General features: G+C 33.3%; 1 protein-coding gene across 2 annotated transcripts in view; it reads right to left on the bottom strand.

The window, feature by feature from the left end:
• LOC100369526 (Golgi-specific brefeldin A-resistance guanine nucleotide exchange factor 1-like) overlaps positions 1-21,047 on the bottom strand; it is a 74,340-nt gene that overhangs the window by 21,037 nt on the left and 32,256 nt on the right. The window contains exons 13-25 of one of the 2 annotated variants that reach the window (XM_085493644.1): positions 20,028-20,129; positions 19,251-19,476; positions 17,900-18,055; positions 16,805-17,114; positions 15,392-15,515; positions 14,036-14,161; positions 13,754-13,836; positions 12,790-13,026; positions 8,733-8,832; positions 8,057-8,298; positions 7,147-7,273; positions 2,063-2,250; positions 907-1,060 (exon numbers count right to left, since the gene is read on the bottom strand). In XM_085493644.1, coding sequence (XP_085349770.1) covers positions 907-1,060; positions 2,063-2,250; positions 7,147-7,273; positions 8,057-8,298; positions 8,733-8,832; positions 12,790-13,026; positions 13,754-13,836; positions 14,036-14,161; positions 15,392-15,515; positions 16,805-17,114; positions 17,900-18,055; positions 19,251-19,476; positions 20,028-20,129 — 2,175 coding nt within the window. The remainder of the gene's footprint in view (positions 1-906; positions 1,061-2,062; positions 2,251-7,146; positions 7,274-8,056; positions 8,299-8,732; positions 8,833-12,789; positions 13,027-13,753; positions 13,837-14,035; positions 14,162-15,391; positions 15,516-16,804; positions 17,115-17,899; positions 18,056-19,250; positions 19,477-20,027; positions 20,130-21,047) is intronic. The other variant, XM_085493645.1, reaches the window with a different exon arrangement.

The raw sequence follows: 21,047 nt of genomic DNA, 5'->3' as shown, positions 1-21,047 counted from the left end.
TAATGCATTGCATATATGTGCAGTAACGTGCTCAGTAGTGCAAAATTTGAAGTTGTCTCCTACAATACATTGCATACATGTGCAGTAACATGCTCAGTAGTGTAAAATATGATGTTGTCTCCCACAATACATTGCATACATGTGCAGTAACATGCTCAGTAGTGCAAAATTTGATGTCTCCCATAATGCATTGCATATATGTGCAGTAACGTGCTCAGTAAAGCAAAATTTGAAGTTGTCTCCTACAATACATTGCATACATGTGCAGTAACATGCTCAGTAGTGTAAAATATGAAGTTGTCTCCCACAATACATTGCATACATGTGCAGTAACATGCTCAGTAGTGCAAAATTTGATGTTGTCTCCCATAATGCATCGCATATATGTGCAGTAACATGCTCAGTAGTGCAAAATTTGATGTCTCCCATAATGCACTGCATATATGTGCAGTAACGTGCTCAGTAAAGCAAAATTTGAAGTTGTCTCCTACAATACATTGCATATGTGTTGTAACATGCTCAGTAGTGCAAAATTTGATGTCTCCCATAATGCATTGCATATATGTGCAGTAACGTGCTCAGTAGTGCAAAATTTGAAGTTGTCTCCCATAATGCATTGCATATATGTGCAGTAACATGCTCAGTAGTGCAAAATTTGATGTTGTCTCCCATAATGCATTGCATATATGTGCAGTAACATGCTCAGTAGTACAAAATTTGAATTTGGCTCAAACTGCTTTGAATCATCAAATTGATAAAATTCTGACCAGTAAAAATAATCAGTTTACAGTACACATTGAATCATGACTATGTATGCACATTTTAAAATAGAAAGACCATATTTCAATGTTTAGGCATGTGACCAATGGGTGAAATCATCACTGTGACAATACATGAGATTCCTACCTGAGGTGCAATTTCTTCTCTTCGTAAAAGTCTAATTGCTAATCGTAGTAATCCCACAACGGCTCTCTCAACCAGCATACCATATTCAGTTGCATTTACCATCAAGTTATACAGGTGATCTCGTATACTTTGCCACAATGAACTAACTCTATCCCTAGAAATGTACAGATATTATTTGTTAGTAATAAATGGTGTTAGATTATATTATCCTAACTACCTCTAAGTGATAATAAAGAAAACTAACTAGTAGTACTGATTAATATACAGCAGTAACTACCAGTAACTGATACATGTGCAAAAAGTACTAAACAATGCACATTTAACTAGTTGTAACCAATATATACCGATATAACATTAACTACTACGATTCATAGTTGAAAATAACTGATACTAACCAATAACATGAAGATAACTATTACAAATTGAAAATAAGTTACAAACTAACACTAAATTAATAATCAAACTCAACTACAATAAAGCTATAGATCTATCAAATAGTAAATACATGTAGAACATTTTTCTCATTTCTCCTCTGTAGACGTAATGATATTAGTTTGTTTGTCTGTTTCATGTGGCATAAGATTTAAACTGACAATATTTAAATACATTCCAGTTGCCATGTAAACCATCTCAAACAATTTGCATATCTGACAAACTACCGACATGTAGCAAGGTGCCTGTGAACTCTGAAATTAATGATTGACGAATATTGTAAGAGGGAAGCTGCTTGAATGTCACTTGCGGAGACAGTTGGTCATATGTAGCTAGAGGTGAGGTACACAGGTGACGATAATAGATCGTAGATACGAATATGGCTGCTGAGATCACGCTCAAAATCATAAGACTTGTTTTTGCTTCGAAATAGTGTTTCCTTTTTTCTTTCGCCATGGTGTCTTTATTCACCTGATATATGTAACCATGGTATTTTTGAACAATGGACGTGATGATGAGAGCGAATGGAATACTATCTGAGAAGTGAAAATAAGTCTTGTGGCGCTCTCGCTCCCAGTAAGATTTTGGCAGTCATTTGCATCTAAAGTCAATTTAAAAGTTGAACTGAGCCTCTACCGACATTTGTACATGTGAATAAAGAGAGATCTCATGAGTTATAAAATAGAAAAGTCATAAGAATTTTTAGAATTGCAAATTATCTTACCTATTTTGTAAGACTACCCGTAACAGTAACTCTAAATAAAAGACTGCGGCTTCTTCATCAAACTGGATACCTAGCGAGACCGCAGTGTCAGGACCAGATGATGCAAAGGTCAATGACTTGATCAACTCTTGCAGAGAATCCAAGCGTAAGAATTTACTTTCTGTAATCAGCTGTTCAGGATGGCATTCCTGTCAACAGATTGGATGAGACGAGTCACATGACAGGTAAAACACACCCACTCCAAAATAGTCAATCTCATTGTGATTACCGCCGGTAATATTAAAGTTTACATTTCGTTATTATTATTAGTTATTTCATAGTGGACAAAATATTCACACTGCAAACAAAAGAATTTTAATTTGATTCTGTTTTCATTTCCCAATAATAAAATAAATAAAATTTAAATGTAACTAGTTTGAAAAACGTCTTGATAATAGTAACTCTTAATAAAAGGGGTGCATCATCAAATTACGTAATAGGCATCTACTTCATGGGGAAAACCTAGGCTTTCAATTCAAAAGATAAGTACATGTACCTTCAAAATGTCCACATGTTACAGTTCATTGTTTCACGTTACAATTCCAAAACAGGTTTGAAATTATACACTAATAAAATGTTGCACTTTACGTTTCAAGTGTGGACAGGGAATATATACATTGTATGTATATTTTGTATTTGCAAAATGCCGTTTTTAATGTTGCAAGTAAATAATTTCAAATTTAACTTTGCCCTATATTGTTAGTGCTCACATATGTATTATAGTTATTGCAAATGTACAAATACACACAACAGTACAGTTGTCTTAAAAATAGCTTCGGACATTTTGACCGAAATGGCAACTCGATTCATTAGGCATCACAAATTATAGTTATCAGCAAAAATAGTGAAATTAACCTTTTCACCACCAGTTCCTTCTTTTCATCACAAATTCACAAAATAGTCCCGCTTATAGTCTGCACTTTCCTGCAGAGGATTGAGACAAAAATAGCCAAATTGTTTGAGTAAAAACTGAAAATTGACTCATATTTTGTCTGCTGGCTCCAAAATTAAGGATCATTTTCAGACATATTTAAAGAAGTTAAGACAGACAGACAAATTTGTCTGTTTTGAGTGGGAGATTGAACACAACCACAACTATTACAGAGACTAATGGGCTGATGCGTGGGTGTTTGTCACAGGTCAGCGTATCCCTGGTAACCATGTAGCACAACAGATATGAATGTCTTAAATACTCTATACGTGGGTGGACAAGTGAGCTGATAGTGCATTGATTGTTGACTATACTGTACTGGACACTCAAGTAATACAAAGTACCACTATAAAATTATTGCTTGCGTAAACAATTATAAACTGCTTTTAACAAAATCTAGCCGGTAAATTTTACAAGAGTGACTGACATGAAGTCACAGCGACTTTCAGTAATATTTAATTATTGTCAATTATTGAAATAAGCAATAGCTAGTGATGGAGATTTAACAATTACAGTAATTTGTTTTCAGGATTTTGATAAATTTTGAGGAATGAGTAAAATCAGTGTAATTTCTTTAACAGTTACAATTTTGTGTTCAGACATGTTATATGACCTATCACATACATGTACACCTTAAGTTTGCTTGTCCCCTTAAACACAATGCACCCCCCTAATATTTTAGCACAAGATTTTCCCCATTTTTAAGATTTGTTCAGACTAATTTCAGAAAATCCAGTGATGTTCAGATTAAGTTGTTTATTATAATATATATTGACAAAAGCTGATAGTATTCATTTAACCTTTTCACCACCAGTGTCCTATTTTCATCACAAAATAGTCCCATTTATAGTCTGCACATTCTTTCAGAAGATAGATACAAAACTATCCAAATTTTTTGAGTAAAAACTGAAAATTGACCCAGATTTTGTCAGTTGGCACCATAATTAGGGTTCATTTCAAGAAATATTGAAGAATATAAGAAAAAAAGTGCAGAAAAAATTGGGCGAAAAAGTCTGGTGGTGAAAAGGTTAATTCTCAATGGTTTATAAAAGTACATGCATTAATTTGACGGTGAAAAATTCTCACAAAAAGAATTTTTTTGGATCAATTAATTTTGTATTCACCTGCATGTGCCAATGAATATGAAATGAACACTATAGGCTCATTAACACTATATCCATGATATCACAAAGTACTTTCCGATTTGCTGACACATATGGATATAATTATATATAGTTTTATTTTGTAAAAATAGCACTGACCTTGGGCTTTCAGAATTTAAACTCAATTTCAAATAATGACAAGCAAGGCAAGTCATCCCTTTTTGGTTATTTTCATTGTAATTATTATTTTTAGGGAGGGGATTTTCTGAGTAAAACAGTGATCTTTTTCATCAACAACAATCCCTTGTCGTCAAGATTAGTAAGGTCAAATTCTGAGTTTGTTACGAAAAACTGTATAACAATTTTATGTATAACGTGTATCAATGGAGATGGTCGAGCAGACAATTTGAATATATTGGTTGATGACTGAAGCTTGACAGTATATCGCCCACGCACCAACAACAGGTCAAATACCCCTAGATATGACAAAAAGGAAAGCTGCATAAATTGGTGCACCATCCAAATCGCACGTACTCAATGTAAACATACTCCTACGAACATGGGCATGATTGGAAACATATTTGAACTCGGTTAAAAAAATAATGCATAGGCATTTATATAGAGCCATATATCCAGGACCTATATATTATTAACTCTGTTCACTGGGGCTTATATTGTAAACAATCATCAATTTCCTGGGGGCATGCTGCCTGAGCAGATTAAGAGTCAAGCACACATATAGCGAACACTACTCTACAAAGTATACATTTACTGCTGGGTGGGGAAAAGCACAGGCGTTAAGAGCCTCACCAAAGAACACAACATTATGGACCAGCAAGATAACCCTGATAAACCCAAAAATACATCCAATCAGAGTCGGTGTAGCATATGACACAAAATGGTGGGATGTTGAATTGTCAAGGAGGATGCATTTTAGTACACTCTATAACGGTTCACGACTAATTGGTTAAACACCCAAGCTATAGTATAGCAGTGTGAAAAGACTTGAATGTTGGGTAATGTAAACATGTAGCTCTCTGTCTTCACTGAAATGAGAATTCATTCCTGCACCCACACCAGAACACCCACTCACAGTTGACCTCTTCTATAGTTCATGCACTCTGTATAAAGTGCAATGATGTCACCACTGATAGTTCAAATGCCAGTCATCGTATATGGATGGTCCAAATGAATTTTGTATTAACGTATTTCACACATAAAAATGTCCTATAGAACCCATATTGTAAACTATATGGTCGAACAACTAGTGCTAGTTGATGTTAGCCCATGTGTGTTGGTGAGTGCACCCAGAAGTCCACACTGCACTGGTGTTAGCGCATGTGTGTTGGTTACTACACCCAGAAGTCCACACTGCACTGGTGTTAGTACATGTGTATTGGTTACTACACCCAGAAGTCCACACTGCACTGGTGTTAGTACATGTGTGTTGGTTACTACACCCAGAAGTCCACACTGCACTGGTGTTAGCACATGTGTGTTGGTTACTACACCCAGAAGTCCACACTGCACTGGTGTTAGTACATGTGTGTTGGTTACTATACCCAGAAGTCCACACTGCACTGGTGTTAGTACATGTGTGTTGGTTACTATACCCAGAAGTCCACACTGCACTGGTGTTAGTACATGTGTGTTGGTTACTACACCCAGAAGTTCACACTGCACTGGTGTTAGCACATGTGTGTTGGTTACTACACCCAGAAGTCCACACTGCACTGGTGTTAGCACATGTGTATTGGTGATTCAAAATATTGCATGTAGAAATCCAGCTAACACTTTTTTGCTAATTAAAACCTACAAACATGGTACTCCCATGGTGGCATTTATGTTACATAAACAACTTTGCGAGCAGAAAACATTTAATTTGTCTTTATAGGCTGAGAGCAAATCGTGATACTGTTCACAGAAGTGTTGATGCATGATTGGAGTACCAATATGCAGTTGAATTATTCAAGTATAGTAAGTTTGAGATCTCTCATTATTCATCTATCCTCAGGGGCGGACATCCAGGCATTTTCACCGCCTGGCAACCCTCGCGGTGAAAACAAAAGCCAAAAACTCGCAGAAAACGGTACTTTGCGATGGTTGTTGAGACTACCCTGAACAGTGTAACAAGATTAGCCCTGCGTGTGTAACATATATAAATTTGGTTGTTCGGAATTACTTCAAAGTTGAGTTTGTGTTGTTTTCTCGAATTTTCACCGGCTCGACCGGCGTTCCACAGCAGCGCACACATAGCCCATAGAAATGCATGTACAGTGGTGCGCGTCTTAGCAACGTGGAACGTCTGTGACGTAGCTCCGCCCCCAAGGATACACATAAACTACTGTAAAACATGTCTTTTTCGCGAGCATGTCTTTTTAGCGAATTTAGCGAGAGAACTGATTTGCTAATTCAAGATGTCACTAATGACTTTATTATAAATTCAAAATGGCCAAGGCTTTGGGATTTGTATACAGTAATCCGAAACATAAATTCTGGGACGCTTCCTAATTACACTTGACAGTTTTCCTTTGTTTTTATGGAGGTGATAACTGCATATTTGTTTTGGCACGCGACAGACAAGTATTGTGAAAACAGGAAATCAACAATGACAATAGAGATTCGCTAAATCAACATTTCGCTATTACGTCATTTTAACACAATTCGCTAAAATTGCATGTGGCTTTTTCAAGATATTTTACAGTATATTTGCAGTAACACTTTTGTAGTACAGTATCAATAATTAAATTAATAATTAAAGAATGCGAATAACAGTTAAATTGTTGTCAAATCTTTAACCAAATAACTGTCCAGTATATTTGTTTCATTTATCTTCCAAGCCTTGCTTGCTTGTTATATGTGACATTTTACAGAAACAGGATCAATGCAACAGCGCCCTCACTGTCAGATACTGAAAATATTTTGTTTTCATAAACTTCCACGTTTTCAAATTTTGAGTTGACAGGTCTATGTTTCCATGGAGACATTTTTATTTGTTCTGAATGACTTACTTTAATGCACGAATGAGCTTGTTGCGTTGCTTCTTGGTCTTCAGCTGTAGGTCCTCTCTGATTGGCTGGTTCTGGATTCAACGTAATGTACTGATAGAAGGAACTGAAGATTGAGGAGTCGGTTCTACTAAGAAACAGTTCAACAAATAAATGATGACATTAAGTTATAATCATACTACAAAGTACACAGTGTTCTCGTAAATACAGTATTTAGCATATTGCAATATATCAATCAATTGATTGAGACATTTGTAGACTGACAATAAGAACAGTCCCTCTATTACACCAGACATTAGTACATATACTAAAGTGTTTTTTGATTCTCACCAATTCACCATGAGTTCTTCAGTATTGTTTTTCACTAGATTTAATTTATGCTGATTTATGCATGACAGGTCACACATCCTGTTACTTTCCTCAGGGAATAAATTTATTATAAACACGAATTTCCCAGAAAACATGCAAGCAATTGTCATGGAAATTCAAGAACAATTTAAAATATTGTAATATCTGAAGTTATCACTGTTATAACACCCCCAGAAAGTTTCAGGTTGTGTGACTTTAAAGGGCGGTAGTCGTCATGCCACGCATCGCGGGATATATAGGTCTCATATAAAGAAAGATGGCGACTTTGACTGTTGCGCAGATCAACGAGTACAAACTGAGACGTTACCAAGCTTTAATTAAGTATTTTTAGGTGATTGGAAGGTATCAAATGGGGCACCGGGTGAAATAAGTGAAGTCGCGCCCAGGTCAAACCTCATATTTGTGATTTCCATTAGAAGAGCACATTGGATTGTGGGAAAATCAATGTTTATCAACACAAATGTCGCACATGCGCAGCGCGACGACTGCCGCCCTTTCTGCATAAGACCTGCAATTAATCTAAAGTATGATACATAGTACTTACTTCATAGTAGGAAGCTCCTCTCTTATGAGAGAGATCTTTCCCGATGGATCAACAAAATCTTCTACTTCTACCATGACTTTAGGTAATAATTTCGATCTATACAGTTGTAACATACAGTCTAAGATATTTTTCCAGCCTTCCCTCAATATATCAGCATGTCTATGGGCTAAGGCAAATACCGTCTTGGCTGCTAGCTGGGCTTTCACATTGGAACCAAAGGCGATAGGCAGAGACTCAGTACACTGAAAAGAGGAAATGAAGAAAAACAATGTCATGTAAGCACTAGATAGACAAACGACTTAGTATGACCCTTTGATAAAAGATTGTCTGTGGTGTGAAGTACTAGTAACTTAGTTAGCGGAAAATTAGTTTGTAGAGTTTGTTCCTTTCAGATAAGTCTACCAATGCATGTAGCTGTGAGAACAAAAATTTCATCAAAAAGACAAACAGTCATATCGAGTCCATAAACCAATCATATTCAGGGATCTCCCCAGCCCAATGAGAGGAATGGTCCCTCATGAATATTAATGAGCCAATAATGAGCTTAGTCACTAATTCAAAATACTTTTTCTCATCAAATACTGTATCATAAATGGTAGGTATGATAAAACCATGTAAAAAATGAGATGACTATTAATTTATTTTAAGTGCTATTATTTGAGATGAAGGAACTCACCTCAGGTGGATTCAATAATGTTGTAAATTTACATAGTGAAATAGTAAGGTTATCAAAGACATCACTCAAACCATAGTGAGCTGAGATCATTGCACATTTCCTGATGAAAAAATACATACACAAATTTGATTATTTTGCATTCAAAGCACATTTGAACAAATCTTTGTCTTCTAAAAAGGGAGTAGTTGTCCAAATGATGAAAATATATTACACAAATTTGATTATTTTATATTCAAAGCACATTTGAACAAATCTTGGTCTTCTAAAAAGGGAGTAGTTGTCCAAATGATGAAAATATATATACATAAATTTGATTATTTTATAGTCAAAGCACATTTGAACAAATCTTGGTCTTCTAAAAAGGGAGTAGTTGTCCAAATGATGAAAATATATATACATAAATTTGATTATTTTATATTCAAAGCACATTTGAACAAATCTTGGTCTTCTAAAAAGGGAGTAGTTGTCCAAATGATGAAAATATATATACATAAATTTGATTATTTTATATTCAAAGCACATTTGAACAAATCTTGGTCTTCTAAAAAGGGAGTAGTTGTCCAAATGGTGAAAATATATTCCACAAATTTGATTATTTTATAGTCAAAGCACATTTGAACAAATCTTGGTCTTCTAAAAAGAGAGTAGTTGTCCAAATGGTGAAAATATATTACACAAATTTGATTATTTTATAGTCAAAGCACATTTGAACAAATCTTGGTCTTCTAAAAAGGGAGTAGTTGTCCAAATGGTGAAAATATATTACACAAATTTGGTTATTTTATAGTCAAAGCACATTTGAACAAATCTTGGTCTTCTAAAAAGGGAGTAGTTGTCCAAATGATGAAAATATATATACATAAATTTGATTATTTTATATTCAAAGCACATTTGAACAAATCTTGGTCTTCTAAAAAGGGAGTAGTTGTCCAAATGATGAAAATATATATACAACAATTTGATTATTTTATATTCAAAGCACATTTGAACAAATCTTGGTCTTCTAAAAAGGGAGTAGTTGTCCAAATGATGTAAATATATATACATAAATTTGATTATTTTATATTCAAAGCACATTTGAACAAATCTTGGTCTTCTAAAAAGGGGGTAGTTGTCCAAATGGTGAAAATATATATACATAAATTTGATTATTTTATAGTCAAAGCACATTTGAACAAATCTTGGTCTTCTAAAAAGGGAGTAGTTGTCCAAATGATGTAAATATATATACATAAATTTGATTATTTTATATTCAAAGCACATTTGAACAAATCTTGGTCTTCTAAAAAGGGAGTAGTTGTCCAAATGATGAAAATATATATACATAAATTTGATTATTTTATATTCAAAGCACATTTGAACAAATCTTGGTCTTCTAAAAAGGGAGTAGTTGTCCAAATGGTGAAAATATATATACATAAATTTGATTATTTTATATTCAAAGTGCATTTGAACAAATCTTGGTCTTCTAAAAAGGGAGTAGTTGTCCAAATGATGAAAATATATATACATAAATTTGATTATTTTATATTCAAAGCACATTTGAACAAATCTTGGTCTTCTAAAAAGGGAGTAGTTGTCCAAATGATGAAAATATATATACATCAATTTGATTATTTTATATTCAAAGCACATTTGAACAAATCTTGGTCTTCTAAAAAGGGAGTAGTTGTCCAAATGATGAAAATATATATACATAAATTTGATTATTTTATATTCAAAGCACATTTGAACAAATCTTGGTCTTCTAAAAAGGGAGTAGTTGTCCAAATGGTGAAAATATATATACATAAATTTGATTATTTTATAGTCAAAGCACATTTGAACAAATCTTGGTCTTCTAAAAAGGGAGTAGTTGTCCAAATGATGAAAATATATATATACATAAATTTGATTATTTTATATTCAAAGCACATTTGAACAAATCTTGGTCTTCTAAAAAGGGAGTAGTTGTCCAAATGATGAAAATATATATACATAAATTTGATTATTTTATATTCAAAGCACATTTGAACAAATCTTGGTCTTCTAAAAAGGGAGTAGTTGTTCAAATGATGAAAATATATATACATAATTTTGATTATTTTATAGTCAAAGCACATTTGAACAAATGTTGGTCTTCTAAAAAGGGAGTAGTTGTCCAAATGATGAAAATATATATACATAAATTTGATTATTTTATAGTCAAAGCACATTTGAACAAATCTTGGTCTTCTAAAAAGGGAGTAGTTGTCCAAATGGTGAAAATATATTACACAAATTTGATTATTTTATATTCAAAGCACATTTGAACAAATCTTGGTCTTCTAAAAAGGGAGTAGTTGTCCAAATGGTGAAAATATATTACACAAATTTGATTATTTTATATTCAAAGCACATTTGAACAAATCTTGGTCTTCTAAAAAGGGAGTAGTTGTCCAAATGATGTAAATATATATACATAAATTTGATTATTTTATATTCAAAGCACATTTGAACAAATCTTGGTCTTCTAAAAAGGGAGTAGTTGTCCAAATGGTGAAAATATATATACATAAATTTGATTATTTTATAGTCAAAGCACATTTGAACAAATCTTGGTCTTCTAAAAAGGGAGTAGTTGTCCAAATGATGAAAATATATATACATAAATTTGATTATTTTATAGTCAAAGCACATTTGAACAAATCTTGGTCTTCTAAAAAGGGAGTAGTTGTCCAAATGATGAAAATATATATACATAAATTTGATTATTTTATATTCAAAGCACATTTGAACAAATCTTGGTCTTCTAAAAAGGGAGTAGTTGTCCAAATGATGAAAATATATATACATAAATTTGATTATTTTATATTCAAAGCACATTTGAACAAATCTTGGTCTTCTAAAAAGGGAGTAGTTGTCCAAATGATGAAAATATATATACATAAATTTGATTATTTTATATTCAAAGCACATTTGAACAAATCTTGGTCTTCTAAAAAGAGAGTAGTTGTCCAAATGGTGAAAATATATATACATAAATTTGATTATTTTATAGTCAAAGCACATTTGAACAAATCTTGGTCTTCTAAAAAGGGAGTAGTTGTCCAAATGATGTAAATATATATACATAAATTTGATTATTTTATATTCAAAGCACATTTGAACAAATCTTGGTCTTCTAAAAAGGGAGTAGTTGTCCAAATGGTGAAAATATATATACATAAATTTGATTATTTTATAGTCAAAGCACATTTGAACAAATCTTGGTCTTCTAAAAAGGGAGTAGTTGTCCAAATGATGTAAATATATATACATAAATTTGATTATTTTATATTCAAAGCACATTTGAACAAATCTTGGTCTTCTAAAAAGGGAGTAGTTGTCCAAATGGTGAAAATATATATACATAAATTTGATTATTTTATAGTCAAAGCACATTTGAACAAATCTTGGTCTTCTAAAAAGGGAGTAGTTGTCCAAATGATGTAAATATATATACATAAATTTGATTATTTTATATTTAAAGCACATTTGAACAAATCTTGGTCTTCTAAAAAGGGAGTAGTTGTCCAAATTTGAGAGTCAGATGTTAAAGAAAATGCTATTTGCATGTTTTTGATATGTGCGCACATTTTATCGCTTATTTCAGGGACACCATTTTGTCTTAAAAACTGTCTATAATGAATCATTTTAGTATCATTATGCAAAAATAATATTTTAGCAGAATTGTTCATAGGTCAACAATGAAAACACATTTTATCATTAAACACCAACTAAAAATAATTTCAAGTTTGTAATACTTCTTGACAATCAACAAGTACTTTTTTTCAAGACACTATAGATGGGTGTTTTTCACCTTGCCAATAGCCAGAAATACTAAACATATTATTTTCACTTAATTTTGGACAACGATTTTTTTCCTTTTTCCTAATTGAGCACAATTAATTCATAGTTTCATATCTTTTTCTTCATACGTGCAACATAAAATGCCACTTATGTGAAAATACAGAATTTCAGCACTTGAAGATGAAGTACTGAACAGTCCATCAGTGGGTATCTGCAATTATTCCATCGCCCTCTATAGTTGACTTACCTGAATCCTGAGATCGCCTTTTGTATAATCGTTTCATCTAGACTCTTATCAAAGACAAATGATATTGCAGCCACCATGGGTCCCCAAGTCAGCATGAAAAGATCCTGATCAAAGCAACCGCTTGGTACATGCATAAACTGCCCATCACCCGTAGTACCACGCTTCAATAAAACCCTCCATAGGTACATCTCTTTGACTAAACCTGTTTGCTCTGCAGGCATCACAATCTCATCCGTTCTGTAAGTGAAGAACAATTCATTTCAAAACTTTGAGTGCTAATGGTGCAACATTTTCTCTGTTTTTACGCATTTTTTCATAATTTTGAACCAAATGGACATAATTTCCTAATGGCTACAAGTCCTAATCAAAAATTTTTAGAAAAAAATTATGAAAAAAATTACAAAAGTTGACTTTGTCACTCAAAGGGTTTATTTGGATGCATAAACACAAAATTACATCATTTCAGATGAGCACAAGTTGCCAATTTATAGATTTGAGAAGAGCAGGAGTTATTCATCATGCAGAAATTCACTACAATTTGCGGAGAAAATACAGAAGACAGACGTTCTTTTTTTTGCCAAAATTGGAAAGGCACTTGTCTTGCTCATCTAATACCACACTTTTGGTTTTCAAGGCAGACTGCATTCTTAATTCACAGTCGTGTAAGTGGTCAGAAATTAAACTCACTCTTTCTTTATATGAAGCGAATATACTAAACACTGTACTAATGTACATTAACCTTTTTACCACCAATTCCCTCTTTTCATCACAAATTCACAAAATAGTTCTGTTTCTGTCTGCACTTTCCTTCAGAATATTAGGACAAAAATGGCTGAATTTTGGTTGTTGGCTCCAAAATTAAAGTTCAATTCCAGAAATATTGAAGAATACAAGAAAACAGAGCAGAATGATTTAGGTGAGAAAGTCTGGTGGTGAAAAGGTTAACAGAAATGAAAGAACTTACTTAATGGCATTGAAAATTTCATCTAACATATCCGACTCAAAGTCTTGACCTCCATTAACCTTGGCTAGATTTCTCTTGAATTCCTGTCATCAAATTCAAACACATATTCACATAAACTCTGACTGTGATAATAATAATGTAATACTGACTATACTTGAAACTCCACCAGAATCTGACATCAATCAACCAATGACATAACTTGGTTCATACTCGAATCATGCTAAAGATTTAAATATCAACTTAAATATAAAATTTTAGTACCAGTAGATAAAATTTACATACCTCTACTGTCATTGGTATATTTTGTTTCTTTGCATTATAATTATGCTGGTCAACATTCAACATTATTATAGCATATGCTAAAGTAAAGGCAGCATCTGTATGGGCGAACGGTTGGTTGTTCAGACTCTGTATTCAAACGAGAAAACAACGACATTAAATATGTATGCTTAAGACAGTTTCACCTCTCAAGTTGTGTGGTCAGAGAAATAAGGAATAATTACTAAAGAATATACATAGCGTAGGTTAGGCCAGGAAAAAAAATTCTGTTTCTCGTTTCATGGAAATTTAAAATGAAGCGATTTTTTTTTTTTTTTTTTTTGAATACCAAGCTAAAATGGGGGAAATTTGAGACAAGTGCGAGTACAAGTGCATTTTGCAATGGTTTAGAAGGAAAAAAACATCTGATGTGCATAGTTCAAAATCATACGCGCAGAAACAAGAAACAGATACTTTTTTTCTCAGCCATAGTGGTTGTATTCAATATGGTACTACAGATGTTTAAACAAGATTTCATCACAGTGTTGTTTTTCCTATTTTGCCCATAATCTTGGTCTGCCTATCCAACCTACTCCTTGATTTAACCTTTTTACCTCAACTTCCCGCTTTTCATCACCAATTCACAAAATAGTCTTGTTTATAGTCTGTACTTTTCCTTCAGACGATTGGAACAAAAATAGCCAATTGTTTTGAATAAAAACTGAAAATTAACTCAAATTTGACTGTTTGCTCCAAAATTAGGGTTTATTTGAAGAATATAAGAAGAAATTACAGAAAAATTTGGACAAGAAAGTCTGGTGTTGAAAAGATTAAACAATATGAAGCACGGTGTTATGATGATATTGAGTTGCTTCAGCTCACTAGTTTCATAGGAATATTTCCTGATATGTCAAAGCATAATTTCTAAATAGACACATAAAAAAAATAAAGTTTCCAGTCTAAGAATGTTTTATTGTGAAGACAACAATACTAAACTGTAAAATAAAAATAAGAAAGAAAGCAGTGCCGATGAATAAAATAAACAAAAAATATAGTACTATGATTACCTACATGTGCTACTATTTTCTACAAAAAACTCACATTACTGAATGCACCACAGAAATAAGGGCCAAAAAAAAAAAAAATTGTTTTGTTGCCCTCAGCGCCCGATCGAAAAAATATGAAATATCGGGCCGCGTTTTTTTTTCCCCATATACCTCGGCTATTTACGAATCTAACCAACCGACCCAAGTTTTCAATTTTTCGACTTGAGGGCAACATAAGTTGTTGTGCCCAGTGATATTATGGAAACATTACAAAGTCAGTTTTGTTATCTTACAAATACTATCTCACCAAATATCAGATGTACATTGTACTTACATGCCAATGATCTGAGAATTGTTCTAGTAAGTATTGTATAACAGGGGCTTCTCCGGGTAAACGGAATGCTTCTAAATACATCCTTAAAGCTTCATCAAGTCTTGTGTTCTCAAACCTAAATGATCTGAAATATACATCGATAATGTGGATTTACATTCAGATTCATAGATATAGCTACCAATACCGTATTTGTTTTACTAGTAGGCACATCAGATACAGGCACACAAATCTGTACTTCCCCGATCATAGGCCTCTCCCTGAGTAAAAGCACATCCTTCTATTTTTAGACTATTAACAAGTTGAGGGCATCCCCGATTATAAGTCCAGGGTGTTTTTACCAGGCGTCAACAACATTTAATGTGCATGTAAAAAATGTGTTTCACTGCAAAAAAATCATGATTGGTATGGTAGTATGTTTGTGCTTTTAAGATAAATCTTGCATTAATTTCAGAGTGTGTGGTGAACGTACGCAACATGGTTTGCACCCTTTCCATTCTGTTATTCACTAAGAATGAACGCCGATGTTGTAATGTTGAAATAATCCATATCTCTGGGAGGTAGCTTTCGAAACGCCAAAAATGTGAGCGTCAAGTCATGAAACCTGGTCATTGGACATCGTTTTTCCCGAATAATAGTGTCCATTGAGACTATCGTGAATGGGGTGTAAACTATTCTTCAACGTGACTTCTTGACAACCACGAAAGGTGTTTAAAAATACTTCCTTCAGGAAAATTGTGAATCACCAGTTTTTAGGTAAAAAAATCACTTTTTTGTCAAAATCAGTGCTTACAGATAGCATTTTAACATTGCAGTAATTCACTTCCGCATTGCGATAAAAAAAATTGCATCATCAAGAATCCAAAAGTACAACAGTACGACACAGAATTTTGATTGGTTAATAAAAGACTTGATCTGTTAGGGCAAAGATCCTTATTTCAGGTCAAATCGTGCTGAAAAACATCATGGCGTAAATTGCTTTGCATCAAGAGTTTGTTCACGATCGAAAACATCCAATAAAGATCCTACAAATGTTCTCCCACAGACTCCACCCATTTTTACACTGTAAATTCAGATGGTATGTAAATCATAGTGTAATAAAATGTGTGTATTTTTATGAACATGTTTGTTTCTTCATTGTAAAAGTTTTGTGGAAATCATTGACTTGTTTTGCATTTTTTTTCTTTTCTTTAATAAGACGTGATATTCTCCCTGAGTTGGGCATGGTGAAAGAAAGACGTAATTTGGATAGTTTTTCGTGAGTGGTAAGATGGATACAATGCTAAGCAAAAAAATAAATCATCTTTTCTGAGATGGTCCTCCAGTGAAAGCCCACCCCCTATTTTCCTTGATTTTATATGTTGAGGCTCCTGGGTTTATGATCAGGGAAGTACGGTAACTTACAATACTACTTACTTCACAAAGGCATCTAAAACTTTGGGATTTTTCTTGGAGCATATAAATTCAGCAATCATTTTCTTGTCAATCTTTGGATTCTCCCGAATGAACGTAGCAGCTTCCATCGGATCTAGCGGCGTCCGTAGTAGATTATGTTCTTGTAAGAAAGCTATTCCTTTTGAGGGCTTCTGGTTGAACTGTTCGGTGCCGGCCAATAATAGCTTCTTTCGTTGTTTGATTTGAATTAACTCCTCTGATGTTGGGATGTTAGATGCAAACTTAATACGCCGGTCTCGTCCTCTCTTGTTTTCACAATTACTGTTTTTACCTAGTTGATACAAAATAAAAGTGCTAGTATTAACATCAAGGCTCAAATGGAAAATGGCATTTTGCCACAAAAATGAATTGTTGATACCTTCCAAATACTGATCAAGCCATGTAATCAAAGGAAAATTTTGTCCATGTATTCCCAAATTAACAAAGAAATTATAGAAAAAATGTCATTTCACTCATGATTTAATGATAACCTCCAAACACAGAAAGTTTAAAAAAGATTTTATCAATGGACATTCCCACAAAAACAGGCCAGCAAAACTTAGTACATCAGTCAAAGATAAGTTTTCTTTATCCTTTTCACCACCAGACTTGCCCACATTTTTATGCATTTTTTTAGATTATATACTTCAATATTTCTGGACATGAACCTTAATTTTGGATAAAATTTGAATAATTTGTCATTCACAAAATTTGGCTATATTTGACCTAATCTTCTGAAGGAAAGTGCAGACTATAAACACGACTATTTTGTGAATATGTGATGAAAAGAGAGAACTGGTGGTGAAAAGGTTAAACAAGTTGATACCAATAAAAATATTAAAGAGATCAGGGTAATCAAGTATGCACCATGACACCCCCCCCCCCAATTCAATTGTAAATTCTCCCCGTTCAAATTCAGCACATTTGCTTTGTTATTTAATGAAAAAAAATTATCAAATATTGTTCTGGTGAAAAAAAACATTATGTTTAATAATCATAGAAGATGTTCGAATTCCTATTAGCCAGCAGATACAAAACACATCACCCATAGTAAGATAAGATTGATAGTATTCTCACCGATATCTTCTCTAGACTCTTGCCTTTGTATGGCAATATATTGAGCCATAGCATACCCAGATGTCGTTGGTGGTGGTGCCGTCATGTGCTGTGTGTCACACTCTGTACCTGAATCATCACCGTCACCGGATGCAGTAGTACCAGACCTTGGCTTATCTGATGATGATAATTACAACATTTACATGCCTGAGATTATGCAAAATATTATAAGATTATTATTGTTATCATAGTATAGAGAGTGTTCCCAAATCATTATTGCATCATTACCAAAACCTTACTATGAATATTTTTTCGGCTTTTCCAGGATTATTCACAATTAAAAATTTAATTCACAATAGTCAGTGTGCTCCCTGTAAGACCCCCCCCCCCCCATCACGCATAGTGAACTGTTTATTGCTACAAAATGTCCTGATTTAAAGACAATTGGTTTGCAGTATTATGAGGTTAATAACTGATATCACTTATTGGTACAGATGGTTTATAATCGTGACATCTTGGGCCAGTATTATCTGCTCACCTTGGGTTTGTAGATAATACCAGCCAATGACAGTACTAATAACAAGCTCAATGAATAAGTGGTACAATGTATCAAGTAATATAAACCTTTTGATCACATAAATAAGTGCCAAAAAAACAGAAATCATAATTTAATGTAATTACCCTACAAGTGTAATTGAATTACGATAAGGCATGACATCTAAGCTTATTGGTGAATGCACATTTGCAGTTACGTTCTTCAGTTATAAACTTTCAATTATATTATTATGAGCTAATATCCCTAGACCAATCAATTAACAGTTGTTATACAGCCTAAAATTCTTGAATTGCTACAATACAAAAGATATCATACAGAGATCATCCAGACCGTTCTAGTGTCAACTATTTAATGTGAATATTGTGACATTTACTGTACAATATCAGTTAGTGATGTTTTACACTAAGTATAACAGTAAATGATATGATAATGTTATAATAGATAATATAGATCAAAGTATCACTGATTCAACAAAGTGAAGAAACCACCTTTGTCAATTAATAAATATTATGGTTTTTCATTTTTTAACCAAAGATGTACGTATTTTGACTAATATTTAATTCAAAATTGTCACCAGAATCACAATAGGGTTTGGCACTATGGAAAAATCAACACTGTTTCCATGGATACAGGTTTGGGTACCCACTCTTTTATTTATTTGCGTCTTTTTTTTATTTTTAACATTTCTCAGTTATTATCAGTATTTGGCAGTATCCTGTACAATGACACCACCCGAAAACTAACAGAAGAACTGAATGTGAGACATTTATTGGTCTATCCCGCGGTTAATTCTGAGACAACTAAAGAATAATTCACCTTCAGATTCCTCTTCCTCGGGAATATCCTCCACAAGAATGGTGACTTCTGTAGGTTTTTTATCTTTCTCAGGTTCTGTATTTTCATCTTGAAGTGACTGCTGTTGTAGGGCTGTAGCAGTGAGTACTTGATTGTGACAATGTCCCTCTATGCTGTCGACTACAGTCAGCAACGCATCAAGAGATAGTAGATGGGTGGTATAAAGGCCCGCAACTGGAAATGCATTCTGAAATAAAGAACACAGAAAAATTTATTGAATTTCTAGATGCAGTACTGTTTCAGAATTCCTACAGTCTCAGATCATTCAAGTATTCATAGATTATCATTAATTTTAGATTGTATGCGATAACTCCAATGTTACAAAAAGAAACCAGTTCGTTCATTACAAAATACACTTACCAACTTAAGTTGACCTCTAACAAGTACTGTAAAATATGTTATTTTTGCTGGAATTAATTTTAGCTAAAAAGACATTTTGGCTGTTTTGTGTGAAGTTTATTGTCACATTTTTTTTGAAGAACTGCATGTCAAATATAGGAAAAAAGATATTTCACTGGATTTTATTTTTACCGATTTATTTCTTCAGATCAATAACAAAAATAAATTCTAAGTGAAAAATAAGTAACTTTACAGTAATACACAGGATGTAATGTGATGCAATTTGATGTGATGTGATATGATGTGATGCGATGCGATGCAATGTGATGGGATGCGACGCAATGTGATGCAATGTGATGTAATGTAATGTGATGTAAAGTAACGCAATGTAATACTTACTTTAGATAAAAGTTTTGTAAGATCTTCAAATAGGTTACTACAATAAACATCACAATCATAATTTAGATACAATTCAGTGACAAGAGAAGGTATCCTCCAAAGCTGAAATCAAGCAAACAATTAATGCATGGTTACTATAATAGCGGAGTTACTAAAAGTGATGAAAAGTAAAAACAAAAACAACAAGCAGCTTGTCGGCTAAGATAGCTCTGCTGTTAGCAATGCACATTTCAATTAAAGAACAGAAGATATCATTAGAAAATGAACAATATGTATAGTACATTGTATCAAAGCAACGGACCTTGCTGTTTTCAACAAGAATTCAAAAATATCACTTTTCACCAAAAATGACGAAAATAATCATCAAAATTGAAGATATCAGCACGAAATTAACAAGGTCCACATGTAATACCTATATATGTAATATAAAAGCAATCAGACTTGCGGTTTTTAACAAGAAGTCGAAAATATCACTTTTTACCAAAAATGACAAAAATATTCACCAAAATTAGAGAATTAAAGATATCATTACAAAATGAACAAATCTGAGACAGGTCCACTTGTAGTATCTATGTATGTAATATCAAAGCAATTGGACTTGTGGTTTTTAACAAGAAGTTGAAAATATCACTTTTTACCAAAAATGACAAAAATATTCACCAAAATTAGAGAATTAAAGATATCATTACAAAATGAACAAATCTAAGAGAGGTCTACCCAAGGTACATATACACCAAGTATCAAAGCATTCAGGCTTGTAGTTTTCAAGAAGAAGTCGAAAAAGTAAAACATTGACACGGACGACGACGGACAATCACTCATATGATAAGCTCTGCTCGACAAAGTCGACAGCAGAGCTAAAAAGACTACACCAATAGCATAGTGATTGCTGCAGTAGTACCAGTAAGTCTGTAGTTTAGATTTGAACAACCACTGGATTAGTGTGTGTCACAGACTCTAGTCTAGCAAAATCGAGGGAAGGTTGGATTATGAGAAACACACTTTTTTTTATATTTGTTC

Source organism: Saccoglossus kowalevskii, chromosome 19 (assembly GCF_978046115.1).
Source record: "Saccoglossus kowalevskii chromosome 19, keSacKowa6.1, whole genome shotgun sequence".
Taxonomy (NCBI): Eukaryota; Metazoa; Hemichordata; class Enteropneusta; family Harrimaniidae; genus Saccoglossus; species Saccoglossus kowalevskii.
The sequence above is the reverse complement of the archived record's forward strand: the minus strand, read 5'-3'. Positions and strand labels throughout refer to the sequence as shown.